The 27,157-nt window shown below is 49.9% G+C and overlaps 5 protein-coding genes across 11 annotated transcripts in view; 2 read left to right on the forward strand and 3 right to left on the reverse strand.

The window, feature by feature from the left end:
* Positions 1-91: 91 nt before the first annotated feature.
* Ltb4r (leukotriene B4 receptor) lies at positions 92-3,571 on the reverse strand. Of its 4 annotated transcripts, none has more exons than XM_029566864.1 (3): positions 1,980-3,571; positions 1,328-1,379; positions 92-1,126 (listed from the first exon to the last, which is right to left on the reverse strand). In XM_029566864.1, exons 2-3 carry the CDS (start codon positions 1,368-1,370, stop codon positions 315-317), a joined length of 855 nt encoding a protein of 284 aa, XP_029422724.1. In that variant the 5' UTR covers positions 1,371-1,379; positions 1,980-3,571; the 3' UTR covers positions 92-314. The 4 variants fall into 4 exon arrangements, with proteins under 4 accessions (XP_029422724.1, XP_008838020.1, XP_017655312.1 ...); XM_008839798.2 differs by having other exon boundaries at positions 1,707-3,571; XM_017799823.2 differs by having other exon boundaries at positions 92-1,379.
* A 979-nt stretch (positions 3,572-4,550) lies between these two features.
* Positions 4,551-6,329, reverse strand: Ltb4r2 (leukotriene B4 receptor 2). Its single transcript, XM_008839799.2, has 2 exons — positions 6,261-6,329; positions 4,551-5,924 (listed from the first exon to the last, which is right to left on the reverse strand). Exon 2 carries the CDS (start codon positions 5,908-5,910, stop codon positions 4,831-4,833), a length of 1,080 nt encoding a protein of 359 aa, XP_008838021.1. The 5' UTR covers positions 5,911-5,924; positions 6,261-6,329; the 3' UTR covers positions 4,551-4,830.
* A 2,674-nt stretch (positions 6,330-9,003) lies between these two features.
* On the forward strand, positions 9,004-13,672 carry Cideb (cell death inducing DFFA like effector b). Its single transcript, XM_008839801.3, has 5 exons — positions 9,004-9,201; positions 9,448-9,592; positions 12,407-12,553; positions 12,773-12,963; positions 13,141-13,672. The coding sequence occupies exons 1-5, from the start codon at positions 9,161-9,163 to the stop codon at positions 13,268-13,270; spliced, it is 654 nt and encodes a 217-aa protein (XP_008838023.1). The 5' UTR covers positions 9,004-9,160; the 3' UTR covers positions 13,271-13,672.
* On the reverse strand, positions 13,666-22,433 carry Nop9 (NOP9 nucleolar protein). 3 transcript variants are annotated; one of them, XM_029566840.1, is made up of 10 exons: positions 22,082-22,433; positions 21,512-21,976; positions 19,011-19,121; positions 16,961-17,102; positions 16,646-16,838; positions 15,818-15,958; positions 15,386-15,460; positions 14,920-15,156; positions 14,611-14,716; positions 13,666-14,074 (listed from the first exon to the last, which is right to left on the reverse strand). In XM_029566840.1, exons 1-10 carry the CDS (start codon positions 22,326-22,328, stop codon positions 13,917-13,919), a joined length of 1,875 nt encoding a protein of 624 aa, XP_029422700.1. In that variant the 5' UTR covers positions 22,329-22,433; the 3' UTR covers positions 13,666-13,916. The 3 variants fall into 3 exon arrangements, with proteins under 3 accessions (XP_029422700.1, XP_008838022.1, XP_029422702.1); XM_008839800.3 differs by having other exon boundaries at positions 15,335-15,460; XM_029566842.1 differs by lacking the exon at positions 19,011-19,121 and having other exon boundaries at positions 15,335-15,460.
* Positions 22,434-22,485: 52 nt separating this feature from the next.
* Positions 22,486-27,157, forward strand: part of Dhrs1 (dehydrogenase/reductase 1) — a 13,162-nt gene continuing 8,490 nt past the window's right edge. The window contains exons 1-4 of one of the 2 annotated variants that reach the window (XM_017799839.2): positions 22,486-22,688; positions 23,013-23,220; positions 25,233-25,376; positions 25,521-25,600. In XM_017799839.2, coding sequence (XP_017655328.1) covers positions 23,071-23,220; positions 25,233-25,376; positions 25,521-25,600 — 374 coding nt within the window. In that variant the 5' untranslated portion in view covers positions 22,486-22,688; positions 23,013-23,070. Of the gene's footprint in view, positions 22,689-23,008; positions 23,221-25,232; positions 25,377-25,520; positions 25,601-27,157 lie in introns of both variants that reach the window. The other variant, XM_008839802.3, reaches the window with a different exon arrangement.

Raw genomic sequence — 27,157 nt, forward strand, 5'->3', positions numbered from 1 at the left:
TTTTTTTTAAAAAAAGGACTGAGAGGCACTCCACCAGAACACCTACAAACACCCCAATGCCTCACAATACATGCCCCACTCAGGACTGACCTGATTTCAGACTTTAGTTTTAATTGTAAAGCTGCCCACAGGAGCCAGGCCAGAACATGCTGTCTCGGCCCTGACTCGCCCCACCCCTCCCTCGTCTTCCGGTCCAGCCCAATCGCCACCATGCCTGTTCTTCTCCTCCAGGTATAGAATTAAGTCAGGCTAGCTCGGGTTATTCCCTGAGTAAGAAAATGGGCGTCTTTCCACCAGGCCTGGCGCAGTTCAGTTCACGCAAGAGGGTTGGAGGAAGTCATGATGCTCTCGGTGGGACTTGGCTCCTGAGTGGCATCCGGGACCCTAGCCGTCTGGCCCAGGGTGCCCCTGCGGCGGCTGCTGGACCCCTCGGAGCCGGTGGCCTCCAGCATCTTGGCTACGAAGCCCACGCCCGCTGAGCGCAGCAGGCCGCCGCCCGCGCATGCGTACAGCACCGGGTTCACGCTGCTGCTCAGGAAGGCGAGCGCGATGAGCACGTAGCGGGCCAGCTTCAGCCGCTGCCCGGCAGGGTCGTTCTGGCCCAAGCCCGCCAGCGCTCGGCCGGCCTCCGCCAGGTTCACGAAGTGGTAGGGCAGCCAGAAGGCGGCGAAGGCCAGGATGATGAGCACCACGAGGCGGCCGGTGCGGCGACTGCGGCGGAAGCGCCGAGCCTGCAGCCTGCGCCCGATGTCAGAGTAGCTGGCCACCACCGCCAGGAAGGGCAGCAGGAAGCCCGTGATGGCTTCGAAGAGCAGGTGGAAGGCCCTGTGCCCTTCACTGGGGTACTTGGAATAGCAGACCAGAGTCGTCTTGTTCGGTAGCAGACTTACTGTGCGGTACAAGAGGACCGGTGTGGCCAGCAGAAAAGACACCACCCAGATGCCCACCAGCACCCACCGGGCAATCGCCTTGGTGCGCACCTTCTGGGACAAAAAGGGGCGGGCTACTGCCAGTGAGCGGTCCAGACTCATGACTGTGATCAGCAGGACACTGGCATACATGCTGACACCACAGACATAGTGACACATGCGGCAGCCAGTCACTTTAAAACTCCAGGAGCCTTGAGCTAGGAAGTGTAGGAAAAAGGGAGCAGTGAGCAATACAGCCAAGTCAGCCAGGGCCAGGTTCAGCACCAGCAGCGCCGTGACAGAGCGTTTCTGCATCTTTTTCACGATGCTCCACACCACAAAGCTATTGCCAGGAAGCCCCACAGCCAGTGCCACGGACAGTAGGACAACAGACAGCACAGATATCGTGGACATGCTACCGGCAGAGGAAGATGCTGCAGGAGATGTAGTGTTGGTAGCCATGGAAAGGACCTGGAGAGTGAGAGCCAACACACCCATGAGAGTAGAAAGCCAAAGGATTCCTGACACCCAGACACAATAGCATGAATACTCTGGTCTGTCTCCAAAATCAGAAGCATCAGAGACACCTCCAAAATAGACTGCCCCATTACTGCCAACTGCACTGTCTTGGGGGGATATGGTTGATTAGAAAGACTAGTTTCCCAACTAGGCTGTGGGGCCCCTCATCCTCACAGATCCAGTTGCAAAATATACAGCAACAGCAATATTTCCAGAGATTTTTAACCTCTTTCCCTTAAGGGCCCCTGAAACCCAGAACCAGCCTGGGAGACTGCTCACCAATGCTACACCTAGCTGCTCTGTCTCCCAACAGACCTTTATTTGCTTGGCACCTTCGGCTTTCGGAAGTCACCTACCCACTCTCTGTAGAGATGACCAGGGTGCACCAGGAATAACTGAGATAAAGGGGGTGTTAATGGACAGGCCATGAGGACAAATCTCTTTTACAGTGGTCAGGCTTTCTTTGAAGATTCCTTTTTTCACCATCTCTCCTGACTACACCTGCCCCATCCCCCTCCAACTACCATCCCCATTACTAAGACACTTACTTACCAGTTTTTCCAGATACTGATTAGAGGCCAATTGTAAGTCCACAGTCAGGGCAAAGCAGTGTAGCCAAACCTGTCACAGTGGTAGGGCTCTCCCTGGTTCCAGTTCTAGGTCTGTCAGCTAAATCAGCCAGAGAGGAAGTACCACGGAGCAGAGGGGGAAGATTCATCTTCCTGAGGGTGGGGCTGAAAAACCCCACACCCTCCTTCACTAGGAGGGGGGACAGTCTTTGTGTTCCAGAGAAGCCCAGAAGGGGACTCCTGAGACATGGGGCCAGATGAGAAGAGCCCAGGAAAGGACAACGAGTTAGGAAAGAGGGGTACCAAGAGTGAGTTGGCTAGGGTGTGGTCTCAAAATGCAGGTCTAGACTGGAGAATTGAACAAAGTGATGGATTGAATCATAGGAAAAGTAAGAACACGGGAGAGATGAAACAGGCTCAGACTGAGACTTCTAGTTTCAGAAAAAAGAACTTTTCTTTGTATTTCACATTAAAATATTTGTATACATAATGTAGATTTTTAGATTTATGGGAAATGTAGCTTGAAGGTCTATGTTCTGTGTCTGGTTATGGATTAGGTCTGTTGTGAGTTAGGTAACATCATGTTGGATGAGCATGCTGGCCTCAAGGCCACCCTGGGCTATGTGAGATTCTGTCAGAGAGGGTGGCAGGGATCCTGGTTGCTGGAAGAGGGCCATCTCCAGCACCTCCCATCTCTCCCTGCACATGAGGGGGATTAGTTCTGTTCCAGATCAACCCACTCTCCATTCTTTTTGGGAAAAGCCAAAGTCTAAATGATCACCTTGATGTCACCAAATGTCGATCTCTTCCCCTTCCTCCATCTACTTGCCCATGTAGTGGCCTTGACGGACTTAAGAACTGGGTGCTAGGCAAGGAAGATTGGCACCACTTCGTTCCTACGTCCTTTTAGACTTACATGGTCCAGTTTCAACTTTGACAGGCAGAGAAGGGAGAGGTTAAGCTAGGCTGGGCTGAGCGCGAAGAGCAGAAGTGATAGCACAGGAGCAGTGATGCTTCACTCCAGCCTTCCTGAGAGGATCCGAGAATGTGAAAAGAGAAACTGCCTCCAGAGTGTCCCCCTTCCCCTTCCCTGAGTGAGAGGAAGGCTGTCTCTTCTCTTTGAAGTCTGCCATGGACGCTAAGAATACCACCCTTCAATCTGCTGGGAGCCTTTTTGTTACCTTTCAACCCTGTCACTTGTCAGGAAAGATGACAGATGTAACGGTGGCCATTGAGGTCCGTTATGCTTTCTAGTGCCTCCACTTGTTCTGTGTTGAGAAAAGCCAGAGTAGAGTTGACCCAGTAACTGTCAAACAAAGGATATGTTGAAAAGCGGGCTGAAACCACAGCAAGAACTGAAGACAGAGTTGAGGAAGGGCTTGCTAACCACACAGGGTGTGTAAGATGAGGAATACATAACAGAGGAAGTTAGGGAACCCCTACCCCAGAGCACCAGGACAGGAAGAAGCCTGTGTTTGAGGATAGAAGCTTCCGATTCCGATGAGCTCCAGGGTCATCTTTTCAGAAAGACAGCTGGGTTATTGTTACATTTTCTCTCAAACTACTCCCCACTCTATCTCCTTTGGGAGTCTTTCCTCCTCCACCAAGACTAGATGTTCTAAGCACACTTTCTCCTTGGTTCAGAGGTCATACAACCTGTTTTGGTGTCCCTAGTATGACCCTAGAGCCTGGATTTCCTTTATTCTGTTGGCCTCTGCCTGGAGAGTGTGAACAATCATTGAAGCAGAGCGGGGAATGATAGAGTAACCACTCAGATGATCAACCATCTCAGCTGCTGAGGACTGATGGGCTGGGACAAGGAATGTTGAGGTCCTGTGTGTACCCATGATGTCCCCTAAAAACCTCACATTCAACCGCCTCCAAGTCAAAAGTGTCTGTTTTTAGATCTTGTAATAGATTCCAAAAGGCGGGCGCTGGAAAGTAATGGAGAGGATTAGGAATAGTTAGCACTGTGGGACGAGGGATGACAACAGAGGAAAAAAGAAAGGTGCCACCTTCCTGAGAAGCTCTTCCAGTTTCCCAGATATCCTCGCCATTCCCCATACCTCCTCCTCACCAGCCCCAAACATCCCCTGGTTGAGCGACGGCAGCTGCTGGGCTTCACAAAACCAGGCAGCTTTGAGAATGGGGGGGAGGTCAGAGGGTCAAATGGGAAGGTAAGTCTAGGACTCCCAGGCGCTTACACCACCATTCTTGTGTGCCTCTCTCTCACTGTGCCAACCATAAGACAAACAGGAACAGTTTCCTTTCACACCCACAGATTTACTTTCTTGTGCAGAGCCAGTTTCTTCCTCCAGGCAGCTTTATATACTGCTAAGAAGGGTTCTCACCCATCCCCATCCAAACTCCAGTACTTCTCCGGAGTGGGTCTATGGATAGGCCCGGGGTAGCCTGCATGAGGAGGGCAGAGCAGAACACCACTGAAGGCTGGCACTGTCCAATCCTAGGCTGTCCGGGTTGAGGATGAGGGGGCTTCAGGATAAGATAACACAGGCAGATGAATCACTAAAAGGAGCACATGTGAACCATCAGCTAATGGCTTCCCAGTGTATTTCACAATAATAGCTCCTGGCAACAAGTAGGGAATGCTGGCACATGAATCCATGCCAATTTCAAGCACACATTTTTAACAAGGGCACCCTCACAATCAATCCCTCAGTTTGGAGAAACATGGGCCTACCCCAAGAGCATAGGAATCCTGCCCAGTTAGATCCAAACTGCAGTCAGAAAAGGGTCCCCAAGTACCCTAGCAGTGAGCTCCAGGGAACAGGGGAAGTGGTAGGCGAGAGCCGGCCCAGAGGTAGGATTTGGTGTCAGGGATCCCATTCCTGGGCGTCCTTCTCCATCCCGCCCCCACCTCCAGGGTCTCCATTGCCCTTGCCCTGCCCCACTTTTAGCCTCGGTGTAGTTCGGAGCTCCATGGTACCCTCCCTAGACCGGCTGCCCCCTCGGGCATCTCCAGAGCCCTCGAAGAGCCGAGTAAGGAACCGGGGACCCGCCCGGGGCAGCAAATCCCCAGCAGTGAAGACGTAGAGTACTGGGTTGACGCTGGAGCTGAAGAACGCCAATGCCGTGGTCCCCGCGCGCGCTGCCTGGCCCGCGCCACCCAGTCTGGCCAAGGACCCGTCGCGGGGAGCCAGCGCGGCCACCGCCTGCAGGAGATTGACGGCGTGGTAGGGGGCCCAAAGCAAGCCGAAGGCCAGCACAATAGCGCTCACCAGTCGACCCACCCGCGTGCCCTGTCGCCCGGCGCCCCAGCGCGCACCCCTGAGACGCGCCAGCGTCACGCCGTAGCAGCCCAGCACCATCCCGAAGGGAAGTACGAAGGCGGTCAGGGTCTCCAGGCTCAGGTGCGCAGCGGCGTGCACCGCCGACGGGTGGCACAGCTGGCACACGCGGTCCCCCCAGAGGTGGCGGTAGACGGCGGCCGGGATGGCGAGCACCAGGGCGGCCAGCCAGACTGCCAGCAGCAGGCGGCGGGCCAGGGCCGGACTGCGCAGCCGTGGTGCCAGGAACGGGCGGGTGACAGCCAGGCAGCGCTGCAGGCTGAGCAGACCGGTGAGCAGCACGCTGGCGTACATGCTGAGCGCGCACACGTAGTACACCGCCTTGCAGCCCGCCTGGCCCAGGGGCCACGCCCGCCCGGTCAGGAAGGCCACGAAAAGCGGCGAGAGCAGAAGCACCGCGCCGTCGGCCACGGCCAGGTGCAGCACCAGTGTGGCCGCCAACGGCCGCCCCCGCGTGGGCCGCCAGCCGGCCAAGCTCCACACCACGAAGCCGTTGCCCGGCAGTCCCAGGAGCGCCGCCAGCAGCAGGAAGGCGGTGCCGGTGGCCCGCGAGGCGGTCCAGCTCAGCAGTGTCTCGTTGCCCGGGGGACGGTAGCAGGCCGACATCCTCCTACAGGGGGCTGGCAGAGGCCACGGGGCATATTCAGGGCTAGGGCAGGGGCCCAGGTTCCCTCTGATGCTAGATGAGAGGGGACCCTGCCTCCAACTTCTCTGCAGCCTGGCTCTCTTCTCTCCAGGAGCCAGGCCCAGCCCCTGTTCCAAGCTGACCTCTCCCATGGCACCTTCCCAGAGCCCAGCACTACTGTGGCACTAGTGTTCCCCGGTCCTCAACCTAGACTGCCACTCTCTCGGCTTCCGCCCCTCTGGTGCGAGCCCTTCTTTATCCAGCCCCATTCTTTATACCCCAGGTCAGAGCCAGGTGTGGCAAACACAAGGGAATGAACAGTTCCACTTACCCAGCTGGGAGCAGGAAGAGTTGGGGACCTGTAAGAGGTTTGTAGAGGCTGACAGGTGAAGCAGCCCTGTTCAGGTGCCTGTCACATTTGCAGAGGATGAGGTAAGAATGAGGGACAAGATGGTGCTCATGCTGGGCCTTTCCTGGGGCCCCTCCTTCATCCTACTCCTTCCCATCACTAACAGGCCCAGACATGTGGGAACCAGCCTCCCTAGGAAACAGGATAAAGCTGAAGGGGGACAGATAAAGTGCTCAGACCATGCAGGAGAGTAGGAGTTGTCTGCCAGAGGCCTCCCTGGGCCTGCTTTCATCTTCCACAGCTCTGGCCCCAGTCCTTCCAGTCCACTTTCTGCAGTGTTTATGTTCTCCAGCGTCCTTGGCCCACAGTCAGGAGAGAAGGTGACCCAGACAACTCATTCTCCCAGCTGCTCTCTGCTTCTGTTCAGCCCCCTGCCCCTGCCAAGCTTCCTTTAATTCAGTCCATCTCATTTTTGGCCTGCCTGAGTCCCTCCACCGTCCAGCTATTACTGGGTTGTCAATGACAACTTTTCAGGGTAAGACACAGTATTCACTTTGGAGGGAACAGGTTATGTATCTATATTAAGGGGTTTATGACCCTGTTGGGGAATCAAGACACACAGGAGCAAGGGAGAAGGTTAAGACAGGGAAGAGGAGAGCCATTCAGTGCATGTCATTGCCCTCCTTCAGTAATCATGAGAGCCTCTGGGAAGTACACAGAATGGCCAAGACAGAAGGCTGGGTGGGGTGTTCCCATTGTTGGAGGATTGTCCTACAGACATTAATGCCCCTATATTTGCCCTTGAGTGAGCTTCTGACTCTTCCAATCACTTGGGTCAAACTCACAGCTAAAGTTACCCCCAATAACAGTGGTAGACGAGTTCCCACAAGGATGTGCTCCAAACCATCCCAAGATGGGACTGATTGGAATTCCAAAGAAAGAGGCAGTAGCCAGGCATGGCAGCACACATCTGTACTCTCAGCACTTAGGAAGCTGAGGTAAGAGGATTGCTTTGAGTTAAAAGCCAGCCCACACTACCTAGCAAGTATCAAGCCAGGCAAGAATTGTCTCAAAAATACAAAAGACTGACACAGCAATCAGTCCAGATTATTTACTGAGTGTATCATCTTGATAGGGAAAAGGATGTCCATCCAACCCTCTGTCACAAGAGGATCCAAGTACGGGGTTTATGTAAGGGTTTAAACTAGTGTTGATTCATCTCAGTGTTTGGGGGGAGAACTTAAATAGCTTTATCAGTGCCTGAAAATGTTTGAGGCCCTGGCTGGGGCTCAAGCTTGCAAGAGAAATGCAGCTGGCTGAGTCAGGGGCTGTCAAGGTACTTTGTGTTTCTTGGAAAACAGAAAGAAAGTGGGGAAACTGGGCAATCCTATAAGATTCCCAGGCAGGAAAACGGGGCTGTGCTCACTTGAGGGGTTTACTAACATTAAGTCTCAGTTTCTATGCAATTGTCCATCACAGCTGCAGCTAAAATCAGAGAAGAAACAGGAGGCATCAAACTAAAGTCTGGGGTTGGGGAAACAGCTCAGTCAGGAAAGTGCTTGCCATACAAGTATGAGAACTTAAATCAATCGCCAGAACCCATGTTAAATATATATATATATTTATATATTTATGACTGGAGAGATGGCTCAGTGGTTAGGAACACTGGCTGCTCTTGCAGAGGACTCAGGTTCAGTTCCCAGCACCCACATGACAGCTGCCTGTGACTCTAGTTTCAGAGGGATCCAGTGCCTTCTTGTGGCCCCCACTGGTATTACATGCATGTGGTGCACTTAGATGCAGGCAAAACACTCCGTATAAAAATAGATAAATAATTTTTGAAAACTTGGCTTGTAACCCCAGCACTGGGATGTAGATCCCTGGGGCTCACTGGCCAGCCAGCCCCACCTACTTGGTGAGCTCCAGGCATGTGAGAGATGTGAGATTCTGTCTCAAAAAATAAGGAACACCACCCAAGGTTGTCTTCTGGCCTCTACTACACACATGTGCACTAATGTACACACACACACACACACACACACACAGAGCTGAAGTCCTCACACTCCTCCAAACATCTGGGCACAACTGACAGCTGGAGTCATTTCTTCATGTCCATTAATTCGAAAATGGGAAGAGGTGAATGACTACTCTTGGTCCCTGACTGAAGCAGGCAGTTTGGAAAATGAAGCCATAAAAATATTAAGTCAATCCTCCAACCAATGAGGAAGGAGAAGCAAAGCAGGAAGGCCAGGGACCCAGAAAGGATCCCAGCTCCCATTTTTTCCCACGCTGAGCCAGCTTCCTTGAGGTTGGCCCAGCCTTTCCCCAAAGCTGCGGTTTGTAACTTTCCAGCAGGTGGCAGCACAAACACCGAGGTTTACATACAATGAAGCATCTCTGAGACTGGGAGCCAGAAACTGCTCCTAACATTTCTCTCCACAGGTATAAAATGCACGGTGCCACAGGCATGTAATCCCAGAACTCAGGAAGCTGAGACAGGAAGAATCATAAGTTCAAGGTAGCCAGCCTGGACTACATAGTGAGACTGTCTCAAAAAAAAAAAAAAAAAAGGAAAAATGAGTGATCATACTTCGTTTACGTAGTTCCTGTTTATCCTTACAGCTCCTCACCAGACTCACAAACAAGCTTCTGGAGCTTTGGCTACGCCCACCAGCCCACATAGGCTCCTCCTCCTTCCCGCCCCTTGGACTTTGTCTGTCTCACTGGCCAGGCAGGAGGGCCAGAGTCCAGGCTTGACTCATCTCCCTCTTCACCAGGGCTTAGATCCCAGCTTTGTAGCAGAAAATAAGACAAGCCTCACACAGCAGAGGGGCACTCAGCCCTGAAGGCACAGGGAGGCAATTCTATTCCACCTCTCCACCATGGAGTACCTGTCGGCCTTGAAGCCCAATGGCCTACTGAGGTGATTCCTAGCCCTCTTCTTTACTTCAATGCTGGGGTTGTAGGCAAGCGAGGCAAAAATCATTCAACCCCAGGAAGACTCACCTCCATTCCTGACCATAGGTTTCTCCAATTCTTAACTGCGTTTCCACCTCCACTCCATGGTCTCTCCTTTGGCTGATCTGTAAACCTTCCTAACCCTCCAGCCATCCCACCCTATCATATCTACTACATTTACCAAAGCCCTCCTTGTCTTCCCAACTACCAGGTCAGTGTCCACTATGAGCTCCGAGTTTGGCCGTAGGGTCTGGAACTCAGCTCCACCACCTCAGCGACCTTTCCGTGTCTGCAATCATAAGCGGACCATCCGGAAGGGTCTAACAGCTGCCACCCGCCAGGAACTGCTAGATAAGGTGAGTGAGCCAAATTCCTGGGTTCCTAGAGCAAGGTGGACAAGAGACTGAAGGATAGTGGGGTGGTAGAGCAGAGAGCACTGAGTTTGCAAGGCTGCCACCCCTAAGGGCTAAAAACGGGGGTAAGCCCTGTGACAGCTGTAATATTTGGGTAAACTTATTTTCCAAGTAGTGGGCTTTCTTTGGCAGTAAATAGGGAAAGCAGTAAAGGCTGGAGAAATAGATTCAGAGGTCAGTATGGCGATCTGTGTTTTCTTGCAGTGTGGGTAATCAAAGCTATCGGCAAGCACTCTATCACCGACTTCCTAGCCCTCAATTTCTATGACAACTCAAATTCAATCCTGATTTTGCTACTTCCCAACTGTTCAACCTTAGAAAACCTGCTTCTTTTTGAGACAGGGTCTAACTTAGCCCATGCTGGCCTTGAACTCAGAATCCTGCTTCAGCCTTCCAAGTACTGAGATTATAGGCACATGCCACAAAGCCTGGCTAATAATTTTTTTTTCAATGCCGGGGATCAAAACCATGTCCTGGTGCATGCTAGACAGTTTACTTCTAAGCTCCATCCCTGGCCCTCAGTCTCATCTATACAGAGGATACGCCATCCTTTAGGGTTACTAAGGGGAATAAAATGTATGTAGTCTTCATAGATGCTGTGGTAGATGTTGGGGTGGAGAGGCGGTGTCTCAGCTCTTTGTGAAGAAATGGATTCTGCCAAGAGATGACAGCTTGAAGCACATGTTTATTAGCAAAGTAGCAGTTGAGTTAGTACCCTAAGCAGAGCACCTGAGATTGGAACAGGATGTGCCAAGGTAGGGAACAACCTACTGGGTTCCGTGCTATGGACTTAAGTTTTTATGTGAAATGGGTGGGATATTCACGAGGTTAGCTGACTTTTATCCCAAACATGGCCAGGATCTTCCTTTTAGAGTACTTTCTCCCACGGTCTGCACAAACAGAGGTGTCAAACCACAATGCAAGTGATATGAGGTCAGGTCTTTGAGGAATCAAACCCTTTGTTAGAGTACATGTGGACGAATGCCCTGGTGCCTTAGTTTGTGATATGGTGGGAACAACCTAATTGCAGCTTCAAGGATGTTTAAGCCACAAAGGGACAGTCTGTTAGGGGACATGACTACTAAAATTCAGCTGCACTTGACCTTTGTTACCTCCTACCTAGCTCCTCATCTATGGGGTTATCTGGGGTGGTCTCCTTCCTGGAAGGGGTGGAGGCTTTTTTAGAAGCCATCCTTAACAATTTAGTCTGTTGGAATCAGATGCATTAGAATATGTGAAAGAGCAACAGTCTTGTGTATGTGGGAGCCAGTCTGAGCCCTTGCCAAGACTTGTGTATGTGGGAGCCAGTCTGAGCCCTTGCCAAGACTACTTTTGCTTTTTCCTAGAGTCCTGCCCTTCCCTCATACCCAGCTGCAAGCCCCTTTCTCATCCCTAGCATTCCCAACCTCAACATTTCAACCCCAACATTCCTTTAAATCCTCACATTTGCCAGGCGTGGTGGCACACGCCTTTACCCAGCACTCAGGAGACAGAGACAAGCGGATCTCTGTGAGTTCAAGGCTAGCCTGGTCTACAAAGTGAGTCCCAGGCCAGCTGGGGCTACTGGAAGATCCTGTTTCAAAAAGACCAAAAATAAATAAATCCTCACGTTTTCACCTGACACACAGTAAAACTTCAGAAACATCAAACATTGCTAATACTGGGGCTGGAGAGATGGTTCAGTCCTCTGGCAGAGGACTTGGGTCCAATTCCCAGCATTCACATGGTGGCTAACAACCATCCATAACTTCAGTTCCAGGGAATCCGACACCCTCTTCTGACCTCTGTGGGTATTGCACAATGCAGGTGCACTTACATACATGCAAGCAATATACTCATATGTGTAAAATAATAAAAGATTTTTTAAAAAATCACTAATACTGAGAACAGTTGTGGAGAACAGTAAAGGTGTGGACAAGTGAAGTGGGACATTATCAACATAATAGATTTCTAGACAGCCTGGATGTTTTGTTTTTATTTTACTTTTGGAGTCAGGGTCCAAAGTTACCTAGTCTGGTGTTGAACTTCTGGCCTCAGGCAGTCTTCCTGCCTCAGCTTCCTGAGTAGCTAGGACCACAGGGATGTGCCACTACAACCTGGCTATTGTAAATTTATTATTCAAAACTAATAAGTGGCTTAGAGGGGAACAGGGAGGGTGAAAATGGCATGGTAAGAGCAAAAAGAAAAGATCTGCTTCTAGGGAAGGTCCCTCAAGAACGAGAGCTGCCCCCTTTAGAAAGCCGGGCAAAGGAGTGGGTGAAGTGGTTGGCTCTCATCTCTGACCCCAGCGCCCAAAAGGCTACCCGAGAATTGCTTCAGATTTGGGATCAGCATAGTCTAAAGTGAGACCCTGTCTGAAAAACAAAAAAACAAACCACAAAAAACAGGGAGCTGGAGAAATGGCTCAGCGGTTAAGAGCACTGGCTGCTTTTGCAGAGGACCCAGGTTTGGTTTCCAACACCCACATAGTGGCTAACAACCATCTGTACCTACAGTCCCAGGGAATCTGACACTCTCTTCTGACCTCCACAGGCTTTGCATGACAGGGGTGCACTTACATACATACAGGCAATACTCTCATACACATAAAATAAAAATATTTAAAAGGGGGGAGGGGTGGCAAAGCATGAGGAAGCAGAGCTGACATCAACCCTCTTCTAGGGAAGATAGCTGACCTGGGCCAACTAGAGCGGGGAGGGGCATGGGATAAGCCCTCCCCTCCCCTCCCCTCCCCTCCTGTTTCTGGCCTTGGAGCAGGCCCTGGAGACACTGCTGCTAAGTGGAGTGCTGACAGTGGTGCTGGAGGAGGATGGAACTGCCGTGGAGAATGAGGACTTCTTCCAGCTGCTGGAGGATGACACATGCTTGATGGTGCTGGAGCTGGGGCAGAGCTGGAGCCCCAGGGTGAGAGACCCACCCCGGGGCTGCTTATATCATCATTCTTTTCTAGCTCTCCCAAGAGTAGCCCAACACTGCTCTTGGGCAGAGGCAGTGGGAGAGTTGTTACAGTCATCGAATATTAGACAGACAGGGTGTGGGAGGGGTCTGACCAGGCAGACGGAACCAGTAGTAGATGTCAGGGTGTGAGGGAGGGTCCACTACAATGATGGGGGTACCCTACAGAGTGGGATGCTGTCATATGGCCTGGGACGGGAGAAGCCAAAGCACAGCAAGGACATTGCCCGCATCACCTTTGATGTGTACAAGCAAAATCCTCGAGACCTCTTCGGCAGCCTGAACATCAAAGCTACCTTCTACGGGCTCTACTCCATGAGTTGTGATTTTCAAGGAGTCGGACCCAAAAAAGTACTCAGGTCAGCAATCAACATGCCATACAATTCCATCCCCTGCAGTTGGATGGCCTCCCACCTTCCATCTCCTGTCCCCACTTATCCCATTGGCTCTCCCTTGTGAAACTCCCCTAGCTTCTAACTTGAGGCTTTCTCTCAGGATCCCTTAATCATTTAATTCCTCTTCTCTCTGCCCTGCAGGGAGCTCCTTCGTTGGACTTCCTCAGTCCTGCAAGGCATGGGTCATATGTTGCTGGGAATTGCATCTACCCTTCGCCACATAGTAGAGGGAGCTGAGCAGTGGCAGCGACAACGTCACCTCCATTCCTAAGGAGAAAGTGCTTTGAGCTTCTGTCCCAAGTCTGGTTCCATGAGTGTGAGGACCACTGAGGACATCATCAGGTCTAAGGACCTGCAGCCTAGATAACTCAGCTGATTTCCACACGTTCTTCTAACCCCATCATGACAGACCTATCAGCATCTTGCCTTCCTCCTCTAGCCAATGCCTTTTCCTGAAGAATGTTGCCTATCCAACCTACAATTTCCTGCCTTCTGCTGTAAGACAAGCTTGTCCCCCAAGCAACCTGATCCCATCTTGGCTGCAGCTACATCTAGGTCCTTACCAATTCCCATCCCTAAGATCCCTGCATATCAATGTCAGCACTCTGACTTTACCTTGAGATACCTTTCCTCTAAAAAATAAAAATATTTCCAATAAAAATATAAAAAATTTTATCAGTATATTCTTGGGATAGGTATATGCTCAGGGCAGAGAGATGAATAGGATCTGGCTCTGTAGCCCAGGTTGGCTTTGAATTCTTGATACTCCTAGCCTGCTGAGTGCTAGGATTACAAGGATATATGTTTCTATACCTGGTTCCAATAAGATTTTTGACTCCAATTTAAACCAGGAAGGAATGAGATTAAGTACTTCCTTTTATCCTCTCCATCAGCACCCATTTCCAGGTCCCAAAGCCTCAGTCTTCAAGTATTGAGTTCAACACCCGCCTCCGCTTGGCCACTGCACTCTGCTGCTGTTCCCAAGCCTCTCGCCGCTTCAAGAAGGTAGTCAGGGCCACATTTCGAGCCACATGGTGGCCAAAAGGGTCTTTTATCAGCTCCTGGTTCTGTTCCCCTGCAAAAGGCATGACTCATGTTTAGTACTGCCCATACTCAAAAACAAGATTCTACCTGGGATGAAGCCTCCTCCATTTTCCCCTACCCTCAGACCTGAAACTGGGAAAGAGCAAACACCTCACGGTCGCCAGGAAGCAGGGTAGGATAGAGTACTGCATAACGAGTCAGCAGAGGGGAAGGCAAAAGTAGACTGCTAAGAACCTGGAGCAATGACTCAGCGGTTAAGAGCACTGGTTGCTCTTGCACAGGACCTGAGTTCAGATCCCAGCACCCACATGGTGGATAACAATCATCCATAACTCCAGTTACAGGGAATGATACCACCTTCTGACTTCTGCAGGCACCAGGCACAAACATGGTGCACATACATTCATACAGGAAAAACACTAGACACATAAAGTAAAAATAAATTGTAAAACAAAAACAAAACAGACCAGAATCAAGACTGCCCTTTTGAAATGTGCTCAGCCAGCCAGCTATCAGGCATAGAAGAAGGGCAAGTTTGGAAATATCATCCAGAGGCACAGTACTCACCCAACTCAGCAGCAATTTCCTTCCGGGCCCCCAAAGCTGCTCCACTCCAGATGGCATCTAGTACACGGCTACCATGGCGGCTACAGGCGAGAGCCACATACTGTCCCTGCAGTGAAAGAGGCAAAGTCAAGTCCCCCTAATGAAGTACGCGAAAGTGCTTTGGGAGTGGAGGAATAAAGTTTCAGAAGACTTCAGAGGCTTAAAATAGTGTAGGAACTATGTAACCCGCCTTCAGCTCTGAGGTAGCATCCTGGAAGCAGCTCATTTTCTCTAGAGCAAAGACAGAGGTGACTGGAACAGAAGTCTAACCTTTAGGGTCTTCAGCACACGACGACGCTGCTTATGTGTCACAGATGGGCTACTCAGAATGGCATCGAGCACATGAGAGCCAGCAGGGCTTTGGGCTAGAGCCAAAAGTTGTGGTCCTGTCAAGGCACTCAGACTTCGAAGTACAATACCGGGGTTGGAGAAGTACAGCAGATGCTGGAGCAGTAGAGACCCAAGTACTGTAACTTCCCCCAGAGTTCTGGCTATGGCCATTTCTACCTAGGAACACAGAAATAGGAAATTAGGAAGCACCCATCAGACCAGGTGGGTGACTCATCCCTAGGGTACTGTCACCTTCACTTCAATGAGGTCAGAAATCTCACCATCCTAATCCAAGGGGCTTCCCTAAGAGGCCTGGCCCCCAAACAGTCCTGGCTTGGCCCCTTCCCTACCTCACCTGGTGTTCTGCAGGCACTGCCCCCTCCTCCTCGGTTAATTCATAGTATACCTCATAAGCCATCAAAGTGGCAAAGAGAGGCACACAGGCCACCTGCCGGGATGAGGGCTCTGCACAATGGAATGCCTACAGGGGAAGACAAAACATGATGAGTCTGAGACTATTCCATCCCTAACTCTGATGTTCTAGACAGAGAACTGTTCAGGAAAAGTGAGGTCTAACTCAACAAGAAAGGAAACTCCTCGAGGGCAGATCTCATCTGCTTTGATGTATCTCTCAGCCCTACACATAATAGGGACTAATGCACACTTATCCCTCACAGTTATCACAATTATGGAGGATAGATTTCATTCCAGGACTGTTCTTGAACTTTGTCTATCCTGTATCGGTGAACTCCCTTGACATGAAACCTCTTGGGTCCAGATTAGATAAGTCCTAACTAGTAGAATGAGAGCAAAGGTATGGACGGTAACACCCACTCACCTCCAGCAACAGCTGCAAGACCTGGGCTTGGTGAGTTCCAACTCTACGGCAGGCCTCCACCAGAGCAACAACTACCCCTGTGTGGCCCTGGGCCAGTACAGCTTCCAGGGCAGGGCTCAGCTCCTCAAACACAAGGGACAGCTAAGAGGAAACATGGGTTGAAGAATCTTTGACATTCTGTTACTTAGCTATACAGATACTCAGAAAAATCTTCCTATTAAACAAATAAAAGTACTAGATAAAACACAAAAAGCACTGCCAATGTCAAGATTTTGATCAGGCTGGGTAAAACCCAGAATTCGAGGACAGTCACAGAGGTGCCACCGTACACATGGGGAAGACTGAAAATGTCCCTTCTGTAGGAGTAAGGGTGACCCAAGGACAAGGCAGGTCTAGAATTAAACCCACCCTTTCATTCCAAGTTCTAGCCCAAGAGACCACATACATAGTGTTCCTTGGTGGTAAGCAACAAGGAAAAAGAGAAGCTATGGCAAGGGCTTCAGTGCGCATGTGGATCTAGAGATAAGTACCCAGAGTCTGGGGGGCCGCAGAACTTCTAGCTGCACACCTGAATTAAGCTAGTCTCTGCTTTCAGGTAGTCATACCTGAAAAGCTAAAACAAATCTCTGGGAGGAGTGTACTGTCATCCTTAGTCTAGAAAACCCCAAGGAATAATGTCACAAGGGCAAATTGTCAGAGACAGAGGCAGGCAGATCTCTGGGAATCTGAGACCAGCTGGGGCTACACAGTGAGACCCTGTCTCAAATAATAATAAGGGTAAATGAGTAAGAACAGCTGAAGGAGACACAGGCTAGGTTTCCAGCTCACCAGCTCAGGAGTAGTGACTGCATTCAGTAAGCGCTGCAAAGGGAAGTTAGCAATGGGATGTGCAGCCAAGGAATGCAGCTGACCCTGGAAGTGATCCTCAAACAAGCGCTGGAGGCTCAGCGGCTCCAATACCAGCAGCACCTGCTCCAAGAGCCTGGAGCTCGTCTGATCCCGAAGAAACAGCAGTAGAGGGCTGAAGGTAAGAGCCACAAGAGTCTTAACACTACTTATTCGAGAAATACAGCTGCACTACACCTTACCAGTCAATTCACACAGCCCCACCAACTTTGGTCACTCCTCAAGACCTGATCATACCTGCCATCTGCCGAGGAATTCCGAGTATTCAGGTAACCAATCACCGCACTGCAGAGACGGGCACAAAACTGAGGCAGTTTGCGGTGTAAGACTTGTAAGGCCACTTGAAGACAGAAGCTGGAGATCTTGTCAGTGATAAACACTGTGGAGAAAAGGCAAAAATAATTTAACAGCTTGTCCTAAACCCAAACAATCTATACAACCTCAAATCTCAAAGAAGACAGGGAGATTATGTATACAAAAATGTCCATCTATCAGGCTGGAGGGATAAGTCAGCTGTTAAAGGCTCAGGCTAACAACCAAAAATGTACACATAGGAGCTGGGCATGATGGCGCACACCTTTAATCCCAGCACTCAGGAAGCAGAAGCAGGCGAATCTCTGTGAGTTCGAGGTCAGCAAGTCCCAGGCCAGCTGGGGCTACAGGGAAACCCTGTCTCAAAAAAAAAAAAAAATGTCCATATAGGGCTGGGTGTGATGGCACACATCTTTAACCCCAGCACTCAGGAGGCAGAGGTAGGTGATCTCTGTGAGACTGAGGTCAGCCTGATCTACATATCAAGTTCCAGGCCATCTAGGGCTAAAAGGAGACCATGTCTCAAAAAAAAGTCTAGGCCTTTAATCTCAGCACTTGGAAGCCAGAGGCAGGTGGATCTCTGGGAGTTCAAGGCCAGCCTGGTCTACATAGTGAGTTCCAGGCCAACTGGGGCTACAGGGAGGCCCTGTCTCAAAAGAAGAAAGCCGAGTGTGGTGGCACACGGCTTTAATCCCAACACTAGGGAGGCAGGGGCTGTCATCCACTACTGCCCTCCTGAGGTGTTTAATCTCTTTATATATATATATATATAATGTTATCCAATTTATTAAAAACTAAAATATCAGTGGCTAGAGAGATGGGTTAGCAGTTAAGAGCACTGACTGCATTTGCAGAGGACGCAGGTTTGATTCCCAACACCCATCCATTACTCCAGTCCTGAGGATCTGATGCCAGTTATTTTTAATAAGTATGAAAATCAATATATAAAAGTATTAAATGCTCCCAGAAAACTAGCATTCCCTGAAAATTCAGCAATTGATTCATTTGGGAGTCACTGACTGGAGCTACACACCAGCTTTCCCTTTGGTCACATTCTACTTTTAGTTTCCACTTGACTTCAGGCTCTCCCTGGAGCCCCAGCTGTCCTGGAACTCACTCTGTAGACTCACTCAGAGATCCACCTGCCTCTGCCTCCCCAGTGCTGGGACTACAGGCGTGCGCCACCACGCCCGGCTGTTGCTGTTGTTTTTACTTTAAAGAGAAGAGGTCTATTTAGCTGTTTTGGAGAGTGAAAGTTCAAGATTAAGCAACCCCACCATTCTTCCTCTGGAGAGGCTGTCAGGGCAGAAGGCATCACAGTAGCAGAGGAAGTGATCTCATGGTGAGACAGGAAGTCAGAGAGCGAGCAGAAGCCAACCTTGTTCTTTTATAATGGCTTTTTCCAGCCAGAGCTAACATGATGCTTAATCATGATCATTTTAGAATCACCATGATAACATGGCTCCCGGCATGTCTATGAGGGAGTTTTTAGCTTAGCTTGAGGTGGGAGACAACCCTCTGAAATGTGGATGACACCATTCCATAGCTGAAGTCCCAGATAGACTAAAAAGGAAAAAGTAAGCTCACTCTCTGCTTCTTGCTTGTTAACACAATATAACAAGCTATCTTTTTGTGTGTGTGTGAGAATCTCCCTGTAGCCCTAGCTGGTCTGGAACTCCCTATGTAGATCAGGCTGGCCTCAAACTCACAGAAATCCACCAGCCTCTGCCTCCCTGAGTGCTGGGATTAAAGGTGTGGGCCACCACACCCAATCTGTAACCAGCTATCTTAAGCTCCTGCCCTCCTGACTTCCCTGCCATATGGGACTCTGAACTGTGAGCCAACATAACTTCCCTGCCACAGCGGACTAGATCCCCCAAACTGTGAGCCAACATAAACCTTCCCTCTAGAAATTGCTTTTATCACGTATTGTGTCCCAGCAATGTGTAAAAGAACTAATACATTTTTATTTTACCAGCAATGTCCTTCAGAAAGCAGAAGCTCAGATCCTGAAGGCGATTCAAGAAAGTCTCAGGGATCTCAGAATCAGCTGGCTTACATTCCCAAGCTGCAGCCCTTTGTGAATCTAAAGGGAGATCAAGAACATGACCACCAAACAGATAAATAAAAATGAATGTTTAGGGGCTGAAGAGATGGCTCAGCAGTGAAGAACACTGGCTGTTCTTGAAGAAGACCCGGGTTCAAATCCCAGCACCCCCATGGCAGCTAACAACTGTCCGTAACTCCAGTCCCAGGGGATCTGACAGCGTCTTCTGACCTCCGCCGGCATTGCATGACATGGGTACACTTACCTACATGCAGGCCATACACACATACACATAAAATTAAATAAATAAATAAAATGAATTTTTAAAATAGTTTTTAAAAATTGAGGCTGGAGAAATGGTTCAATGGTTAAGAGTGCTTGGAGCTCTTCCAGAGGACCCAAACTCAGTTCCCAACACCCACACTGGGCACTAACAACCACCTCTAGCTTCTGCTCCAGGAAATCAAATGCCCTCTTTTAGCCTCTGCCAGCACCCCCACACACACACACATAAGTAATAATAAAATTTTTAAAACACTTTTTTTTAAATAATTTTATGTGTATGTGTGTATTGCCTGCATGTAGGTACGTGCACCCCTGCGGAGGACAGAAGAGACCGTCAGATCCCCTGGAACTAGAGTTCTGGACAGTTGTTAGCTGCCATGTGGGTGATGGGACTCGAACCGGGGTCTTCTGCAAGAACAACCAGTGTTCTTAACCACTGAGCATCTCTCCAGCCCTAAAAATACTTTTTTTTTTTTTTGCCTTTTTTGAGACACGGTCTCTCTGTAGCCCCAGCTCTCCTGGAACTCACTATGTAGACCAGGCTGGCCTCGAACTCACAGAGATCCGCCTGCCTCTGCCTTCCAAGTGCTGGGATTAAAGCATGCGCCACCACGCCCCGACCCTAAAAATACTTTTAAAAAGGAGCATGAGCAACAGTGAGGTCACAAACTGACAACCAAGAGGGAGAACTCCATAGAACTGGATTCTTCTGGATTCTGCGTGGAGACACATACGGAGGTAATACAACTCAATCTCTTCTGGCTGAGTGAACCAAGCTGACATTTGTTTTGACTTTTCTAAGAATCTTCAATAAGCTCCCTTATCATCCATACTTCAAATTTCTCAGCCAGGTACTTAACATATTCCAAAATCAGACCTCATTCATATTCTCTAATCTTATTTTCTAGAGTTTTCCAGAATGTAGGTCACATCAGATCACTATCATGAAATTGTTAGTGGTCTTAATCAGCGTTTTTTTTAATGAAATAGAGAATAAAATTCCAAAAGAAAATATCAGAATGGAGGATGTTACATGTGGTACAGGTGTCTTTTCCTGAACTTTTGCTTGGGTCTAACATGTATATATACAAATACATAGATTACATTTGGTTTAAAAACAAATTTCTTAGACAGGCGTGATGGTACACACCCGTAATTCCTGCACTTGAGAGAAGGCAGGAAGATAGTGAATTTGTAGCCAACAAGGGCTACAAGGTAAGTTCCAGGCCAAGATGAGCTACATAGTAAGACCCTGTCAAAACCACAACCAGGCACTAGTGGCACACACCTGCAATCCCAGCAATTGGGAGGCAGATGCAAGATCAAGAATTCAAGGCCAGCTTCTGCTACATCAAGAGGCAGAAGCAAGCCTGGGGTAACCAAAAACCCTGTCTCAAAACAAAACACCAGGGCCAGCAAGATGGCTCAGCCGGGAAGGGCGGTCCAGCGAGTCTGCTGACCTGAGTTCAGAAGCACACATGAAGGAGAAAACTGACTCCCACAAGTTGTCCTCTGACCTCCACAGGAGCACCGTGGCAGACAGGCAGGTAGGCAGGCATGCAGGCATGCATGCCTGTGAACACACGCAAAATAAATAAATGTATTAAAATTTTTTAAACAAATATGGGGCTGGAGAGATGGCTCAGCGGTTAAGAGCACTCACATGGCAGCAACCAACCCTCCTTAACTCCAGTTCCAGAGGAATCTGAAGCCCTCTTCTGAACTCCTCAGCATTGCACAACACGGGTGCACTCACATACATGCAGGCAATACACTCATACACATAAAATAAAAATAATAAATATTTTTTTAATGTGAAATTGGGGTGCACACCTTTAGTCCCAGCACTGGGGAGGCAGAGGCAGGTGGATCTCTGTGAGTTCTGGTCTACATAGTGAGTTCCAGGCCAGATGCTACAGGGAGACCCTTTCTCAAAAAAACAAAAAAAAAAAAAAAAAGTGAAATTCATTGCTCTAAACGAATCACCGTCTGTCACTGGGTCAACATCTGTCCCCTAAACAATCTATATCTTCACCTCTGGATGTCTGACAGGCTCATCTTTGGTCTTCTGAGCTCTGCCTAATTTCTGAGCTTCCTAGTCTCTCCTGCCCACCAGGTTCCCTTTCCCTTCCTGTATTACTTACCAGATAGCTGGGAACCACCACGGGGCCTGGCCCTCTCAGACTCCAGAAGCGTACCTCCTAACACTTGTAACAGAGTTCTGACCACGAAACTGCCATGCGTGTCTCCACAGTAGAAAAGAAAATCATCCCGCACATCGGCGGCTAGTCCCAGGACTAGCTCCTCCAGAGTCTCCAAAGGACCGTCCTTCCCAACTTTTTCCTCCTCGTCCTCGTCGTCCTCCTCTGCTTCTGCAGGGTTCCCCAGCAACCGAGGCAGCTGCAGCAAGGCACTTTGTAAGACATGGACCCCACACCGGTGACAGGCCACAACGCGCAAATTGGGGCGCAGAGCAGACAATACTCGACACAGAGGTTTCAAAGGACTGAATCCCAGCAGCTCCTGCAGCATTTCACTACCAGTCCTGTTCGTGGCCAAAGCGAGGACTTGAGCCTCCACTTCCTTCAAAATATTGCGCGCCATCAAGTCTGGAAAAACGAGGAAACACATTTAAAGGGTCAGAGACGAAGACAAGGCCACCGGGGAGCCCCAGGTTTGCTCACGTTAACCCCCACTCCTTCGGTGCTCCCTACCTCGGTCTTCCCCGGTCCCGGGGGCCTCCTTCAGCGCCGACAGCGCCCGTCGGAAATACCCGAGGGCCTCGGGGCTCAGGTGCGGGAGGGCATCGGGGGCCGGCTCCGCACGCCGCTCCGAGGGCGGCCGGGGGCGACGATCGCGGCCCGGAGGGGGTCGCCCCGGGCCCTTGGCCGCGCGCCCCTGCTTGCCGCCCCCTGGGCCCCGGCGCCCGGCCCGGTGAGCGGAGCGCGGACCCTGTCCCATGTGCGCTCCCGGGTCTCCTCTTCCCCTAGCTCACGCCGCGGGGAACGAAGCCTGCTCCGCTGCCAAACGCCGGCGCGCGCTCGTTGCACACAGCTACGTCACAGGTCCGCGACGCGCGGCGGGCGCAGTGGGTGTCACCAGGTGCTCAGCCCACCCCCTGGGTCCTGCCCAGCATCGCCCCCGCTCTCCTAGACTCCCTGGCTAGCACATCCCCATCCCGCACCCCATCCACGCCCGCAGCGGACTTCGCCCCAGCCGGGCCCTCTAACCCCGGAGAGATCGGAATCCGGGTTCTCGGACTATATATGCGGGTCTGGCGAGAAGGCAGAAGCAGAAGTCCGGAGGCAGCGAACGCCGCAGGTAAGGCTTGCGGACCTCTGCCCTCTGAGTGGTTCCCACGCGTGGAAGTAGGGCCCAGCTTGGCTCCCCCGGGACTGGACGAGTGGCACAACTCCCGGTAGCCGGGACGCTCCGTGGGCACACCTGGACGGCCTGGCCAGATGCCCCCACCTGGTTAGCCCCCACCAGAATGGATCTAGCCCTTGGAGAGCACCCGCCCGACCCTCCCTTCCTCTGTGAGCCTCCCCCAAAGGACAGTCAGCCTAGCCTGCACTCCGTTGTCCTGGGAAATGCCTCTCCCTTCGAAGTACTCCAGCCTTAGCTCCACTTTCTGTCTCCAGCAAGGTTTCACAATCGGCAGAATTCCCACCAAGCAACTTTCCTCCACTTTCGCCTGTGAGTCATGGTAGCACCTATGAAGGGCCAAGTGTGTGTGGTAACTGGTGCCTCCAGGGGTATTGGCCGCGGCATTGCCTTGCAGCTCTGCCAGGCAGGTGCCACTGTGTACATTACCGGCCGCCATCTGGACACGCTTCGGTCGACTGCCCAGGAGGTGAGTGACTGAGGGAATCCTTCCAGTTAACCACTCCGCATCACTTATCTGACCATAATATTCCTCAGCAAAATATGAATATTCAGAGCAGAATAAATAGATCCAGCAAGACTGAATTTTTTCACCAAGAGTTTTATGGGGGGAAAAAACTTGTTTCCGTGTTTCAGGGGTTTGGAAATTGCAAAGAAAAGATCTGGACCCGCAGCTTTTTGTGCTTCTCTTTTAGGCAAGACTTACTGAACTATACAGATTCTTACCCCCCCCCCCCAGTCTCCCAGTAACCCTGGCCTGAATCTCTCAGAGAGCATCCTTCCTCTGCCTGGTGAGTGCTGGGATTAAAGAGGTGTACCACCACACCCAGCTACATGTTCACTTCTTATCTGGATTTTAATATAGCAATACTTGATTACCTATGATTAGGCACTGGGCCAGTGTGGGGGAAAAAAAATACAGTTTCTGAGCCAGGCATGGTAGTGCATGCCTTTAGTCCCAGCACTTGGGAGGCAGAGTGCCAGGCCTGCTGGGGCTACAGGGAGACCCTGTCTCAAAAAGACCAAAAAAAACAATAGTAATACAAATTCTGCTCTTACAAGATAAGAGTCCCACAGGAAGTCCGATTTTTGAAACCATTGTAGATATACACAGAATGTTCCCGGGCTGTGGGAAAAGGCATCTAGATGCTGAAGGTAGTTGTTAGGGAAAGCATTCTCCAGGTGGTCCTTGAATGAGTCTTAAATAGGCATTAGGTAAATGAGGTTAGGAAAACCTTTTCCAATCTACATGAGCAAAGGGAAAATGGTAAATGAGGTTAGAGAGGGGACAGTGGATCATAGTAAGTGGCTGGGTATAGCTTAGTGGAAAAGCGATTGCCTAGTGTATGCAAGCCTCTGTATTTGATCCCAGACACTGAAAACAAAAATTACCCTGGTGAAGAATTTAAGTTTAGAGCTGGAGAGATGGCTCAGTGGTCAAGAGCACTGGCTGCTCTTGCAGAGGACCCAGGTTCAATTCCCAGCACCCACATAGTGATTAACACCCATTTGTGACTCTGGTTCTAAGGAATCTGACACCCTCTTCTGACCAATGAGGGCATTGCACAACACGGGTGCACTTACACACATGCAGACAAAATACTCACATACATTAAATAAATATTTAAAACTTTTTAAAAGACTGGAGGTTGGGGATGGAGAGATGGCTCAGCAGTTAAGAGCACTGACTGCTCTTGCAGAGGATCTGGGTTTGATTCCCAGCACCCACACAGCAGCTACGAACTGCCCTTAACTCTAGTTCCGGGGGAATCCGAAGCCCTCTTCTGACCTCCGCGGCACTGCACGACATGGGTGCACTCACATATATGCAGGCAATACACTCATACACATAAATATAATAAATAAAATATTTAAAAAATAATAAAAACGCAAGATGATCAGATTGCATAAGTAAGTAAGACTTAACTCTTTATCTATAAAGAAAGGCATAGATAGAACAATAGGAAATGGATAGAAAGATATGCCATGAAAATGGTAACCAGAGGAAGAACAGAGTAGAATTAATATCAGATAAAATAGACCTTGAGAAAAACAGCTCTACCAGTATAAACTTATTTCAGTTTCCAAGCAAAAGGATTGGGGTAAAGGAAAGACAGTTGGGGTGGAGTCAGCTTTCCGGAGGGTGGTAGCAAGGGCCAAGGGCATGAGAGTCGGAAAGGACAAAGGAAAGGGTTGTTGCTTTTTTCTACTTAGACCTTCAGATATAATGCCTTGAATAAGATAGGCTCAGTCCATGTTTGTAGATTTCATGAAGCCCAAGATATTCATCTGTCTTGTTTTGTTGCCGAGGACCTACTGGTACTAAAATTCCCAAAACAGACACCAGAGGGAGCAATTGCCTACCATGTTGCCCTGCTCCTAGGCCCCCTGATCACCTTCTCAGTTCCCAGACTCCCTTAGGTAGGGAAATAAAGCATTTTATCATGCCACTGTGAACTCATACTCCCTGTTCCTCTCCAGGCACAGTCCCTCGGGGGCCGGTGTGTACCTGTGGTATGTGATTCAAGCAAGGAGAGTGATGTGAAAAGCTTGTTTGAGCAAGTAAATCGGGAACAGCAGGGGCGGCTAGATGTGCTGGTTAATAACGCCTATGCTGGTGTCCAGGTACCCTTTGAACTTGATCCAACTCTATACTCCAGAGCCCCTCCTCATCCCTGAATCCTTATCCCCATTTGTTGTCCCATTACGTAGCCCTCTGCACCTTCCTGCTTCCAGATCTCCCATCAGTCACCCTCCCTGTGCTTCTAGGCGATCCTGAACACCAACAATAAACCATTCTGGGAAGTCCCTGCCTCCATTTGGGACGATATCAACAACGTCGGACTCAGGTGTGTTCCTCTTGCTTCACTGCAAGGGCCTAGGCTCCACTCACTCATTTAGCCAGCCAGAGCAAGGGCCTTTCCCTCAAAGGCCTGCTCCTTTTCCCTCCGCCTCCCCACACTGCTGCCCCATCTCTTCCTTCACCCTTCTATTCTGTTTGTCCCACTTATTTCTGGAGAAGTTCCATACCTATGAGCTTGCACCTGAGAATGTCAGCTGTGAGTGAGTGTGTGTGTCCACCATGACATGTGTGGAAATCAGAGGACAACTCTGTGGAGTCAGTTCTCTCTCCATATATATGTGGGTTCTAGAGCTCAAACTAAGGTCACAGCCACCTTTCCCTGTCGAGCCATCTTGCCAGCCTGGGAATGTCAACTTTTACCCTGTGTCAGTTAGTGAAGAAAAGAACCTGACATGATATGGCTTTATGTTTGTAATTCCAGCATTCAGGAGGATGAGGCAGGAGTTGCCATGAGTTCAGGCAGCCTGGGTTATAAAGTGAGTTCCAGACTGTTCTGGGCTACAGAGTAAGATTCTATCTCAAAACAACAACAACAACAAAGATAAACTTACTGAGTGGACACCAACTCTTCTTCACCCCCACATACTTACTAATACTCACAGGCAAATGTGCTTCTAGGCAGAGCTGGAACTTCAGGGGTGAGGTACACATATGTCTGGCATGGGGATGAAGTAAAACACAACATTTGGAATTTTCCCAACATAATATGCACAGTTATGTCAGCTGATTACTGTTGGAGAGATGTTAGAATCTCAGATAACTGAATCACATTCTATAGATGTGATCAGTTCCCTCTGAAAGTAACCAAGAGGTTGTCTGACTAAAGCGTATTAGAACCTCACTACCCCAACTTTGATACTGTGGTGGCAATCCAAGGAAGGAGTATTAGAGTCCATTTGTGATTTCCAAAGTGAGAGACCGTGAATACAGCGGGGACTGGTCAGCCCACAGACAGCAAGGCAAAGACCAAACACTGGAAATTGGCCAGTGCCCACATCCTCCAAGGATCAGGGCCTTCCACACCCTCATCTCTTGCGGGCGAAGGTTATCATCCTGAGCAGGCGCTCACAGCAGAGATCTAGACCTTGGACCCTGACGAATTCTCCAGGATAAAGGGCACTGCAAGCTTATTGGCAGCCTACCAGCACCGTCTCTTCCCCGTTAACCTTCCCATGCCTCCCTACAAAAATTCTTCTAGTTTTCATTTGAAGGGTCCTGACTACTCCTCGTACAAAAGAAATATTTTGTTGAGTTACCAAGTATGTGTATGTTACTAAAACATTGTGGAAAGGAATATAAAAACTATTATCTTTTCTGGGAGCTTTGGTTTTGTTGAGACAAGGTTTCCCACTAGCTCCAACTGGCCTGGATCGTGCTATGTAGACCAGGCTGGCTTTACTCTCAGAGATCTGCGTGCTCTGCCTCCTGGTTGCTGGGATTAAAGGTATGCACCACCATGCCCAGCTCAAGACTAGTATAGTCCTACTCCTGTCACCGCTATCCCTGGCAAATAGCTACTATTAATAATTTCTTCAGATTTTTC

This window comes from Nannospalax galili, unplaced genomic scaffold (genome assembly GCF_000622305.1).
Source record: "Nannospalax galili isolate Female #2095 unplaced genomic scaffold, S.galili_v1.0 scaffold1119, whole genome shotgun sequence".
NCBI lineage: Eukaryota > Metazoa > Chordata > Mammalia > Rodentia > Spalacidae > Nannospalax > Nannospalax galili.

What these genes read in the sequence shown, in the direction of transcription:
- Ltb4r2 (XM_008839799.2), bottom strand. Translation starts at nt 5,910, where the DNA reads ATGTCGGCCTGCTACCGTCCCCCGGGCAACGAGACACTGCTGAGCTGG.
- Ltb4r (XM_017799824.2), bottom strand. Translation starts at nt 1,406, where the DNA reads ATGGGTGTGTTGGCTCTCACTCTCCAGGTCCTTTCCATGGCTACCAAC.
- Cideb (XM_008839801.3), top strand. Translation starts at nt 9,161, where the DNA reads ATGGAGTACCTGTCGGCCTTGAAGCCCAATGGCCTACTGAG. An exon ending in AAGCCCAATGGCCTACTGAG is followed by an intron (nt 9,202 to 9,447) that starts GTGATTCCTAGC and finishes CCCAACTACCAG; the next exon opens with GTCAGTGTCCACTATGAGCT. An exon ending in GCCAGGAACTGCTAGATAAG is followed by an intron (nt 9,593 to 12,406) that starts GTGAGTGAGCCA and finishes GCCTTGGAGCAG; the next exon opens with GCCCTGGAGACACTGCTGCT.
- Nop9 (XM_008839800.3), bottom strand. Translation starts at nt 22,328, where the DNA reads ATGGGACAGGGTCCGCGCTCCGCTCACCGGGCCGGGCGCCGGGGCCCA. An exon ending in TGGTGGTTCCCAGCTATCTG is followed by an intron (nt 19,122 to 21,511) that starts GTAAGTAATACA and finishes ATCTCCCTTTAG; the next exon opens with ATTCACAAAGGGCTGCAGCT. An exon ending in TCTTGCAGCTGTTGCTGGAG is followed by an intron (nt 15,461 to 15,817) that starts GTGAGTGGGTGT and finishes CTTCCCCTGTAG; the next exon opens with GCATTCCATTGTGCAGAGCC.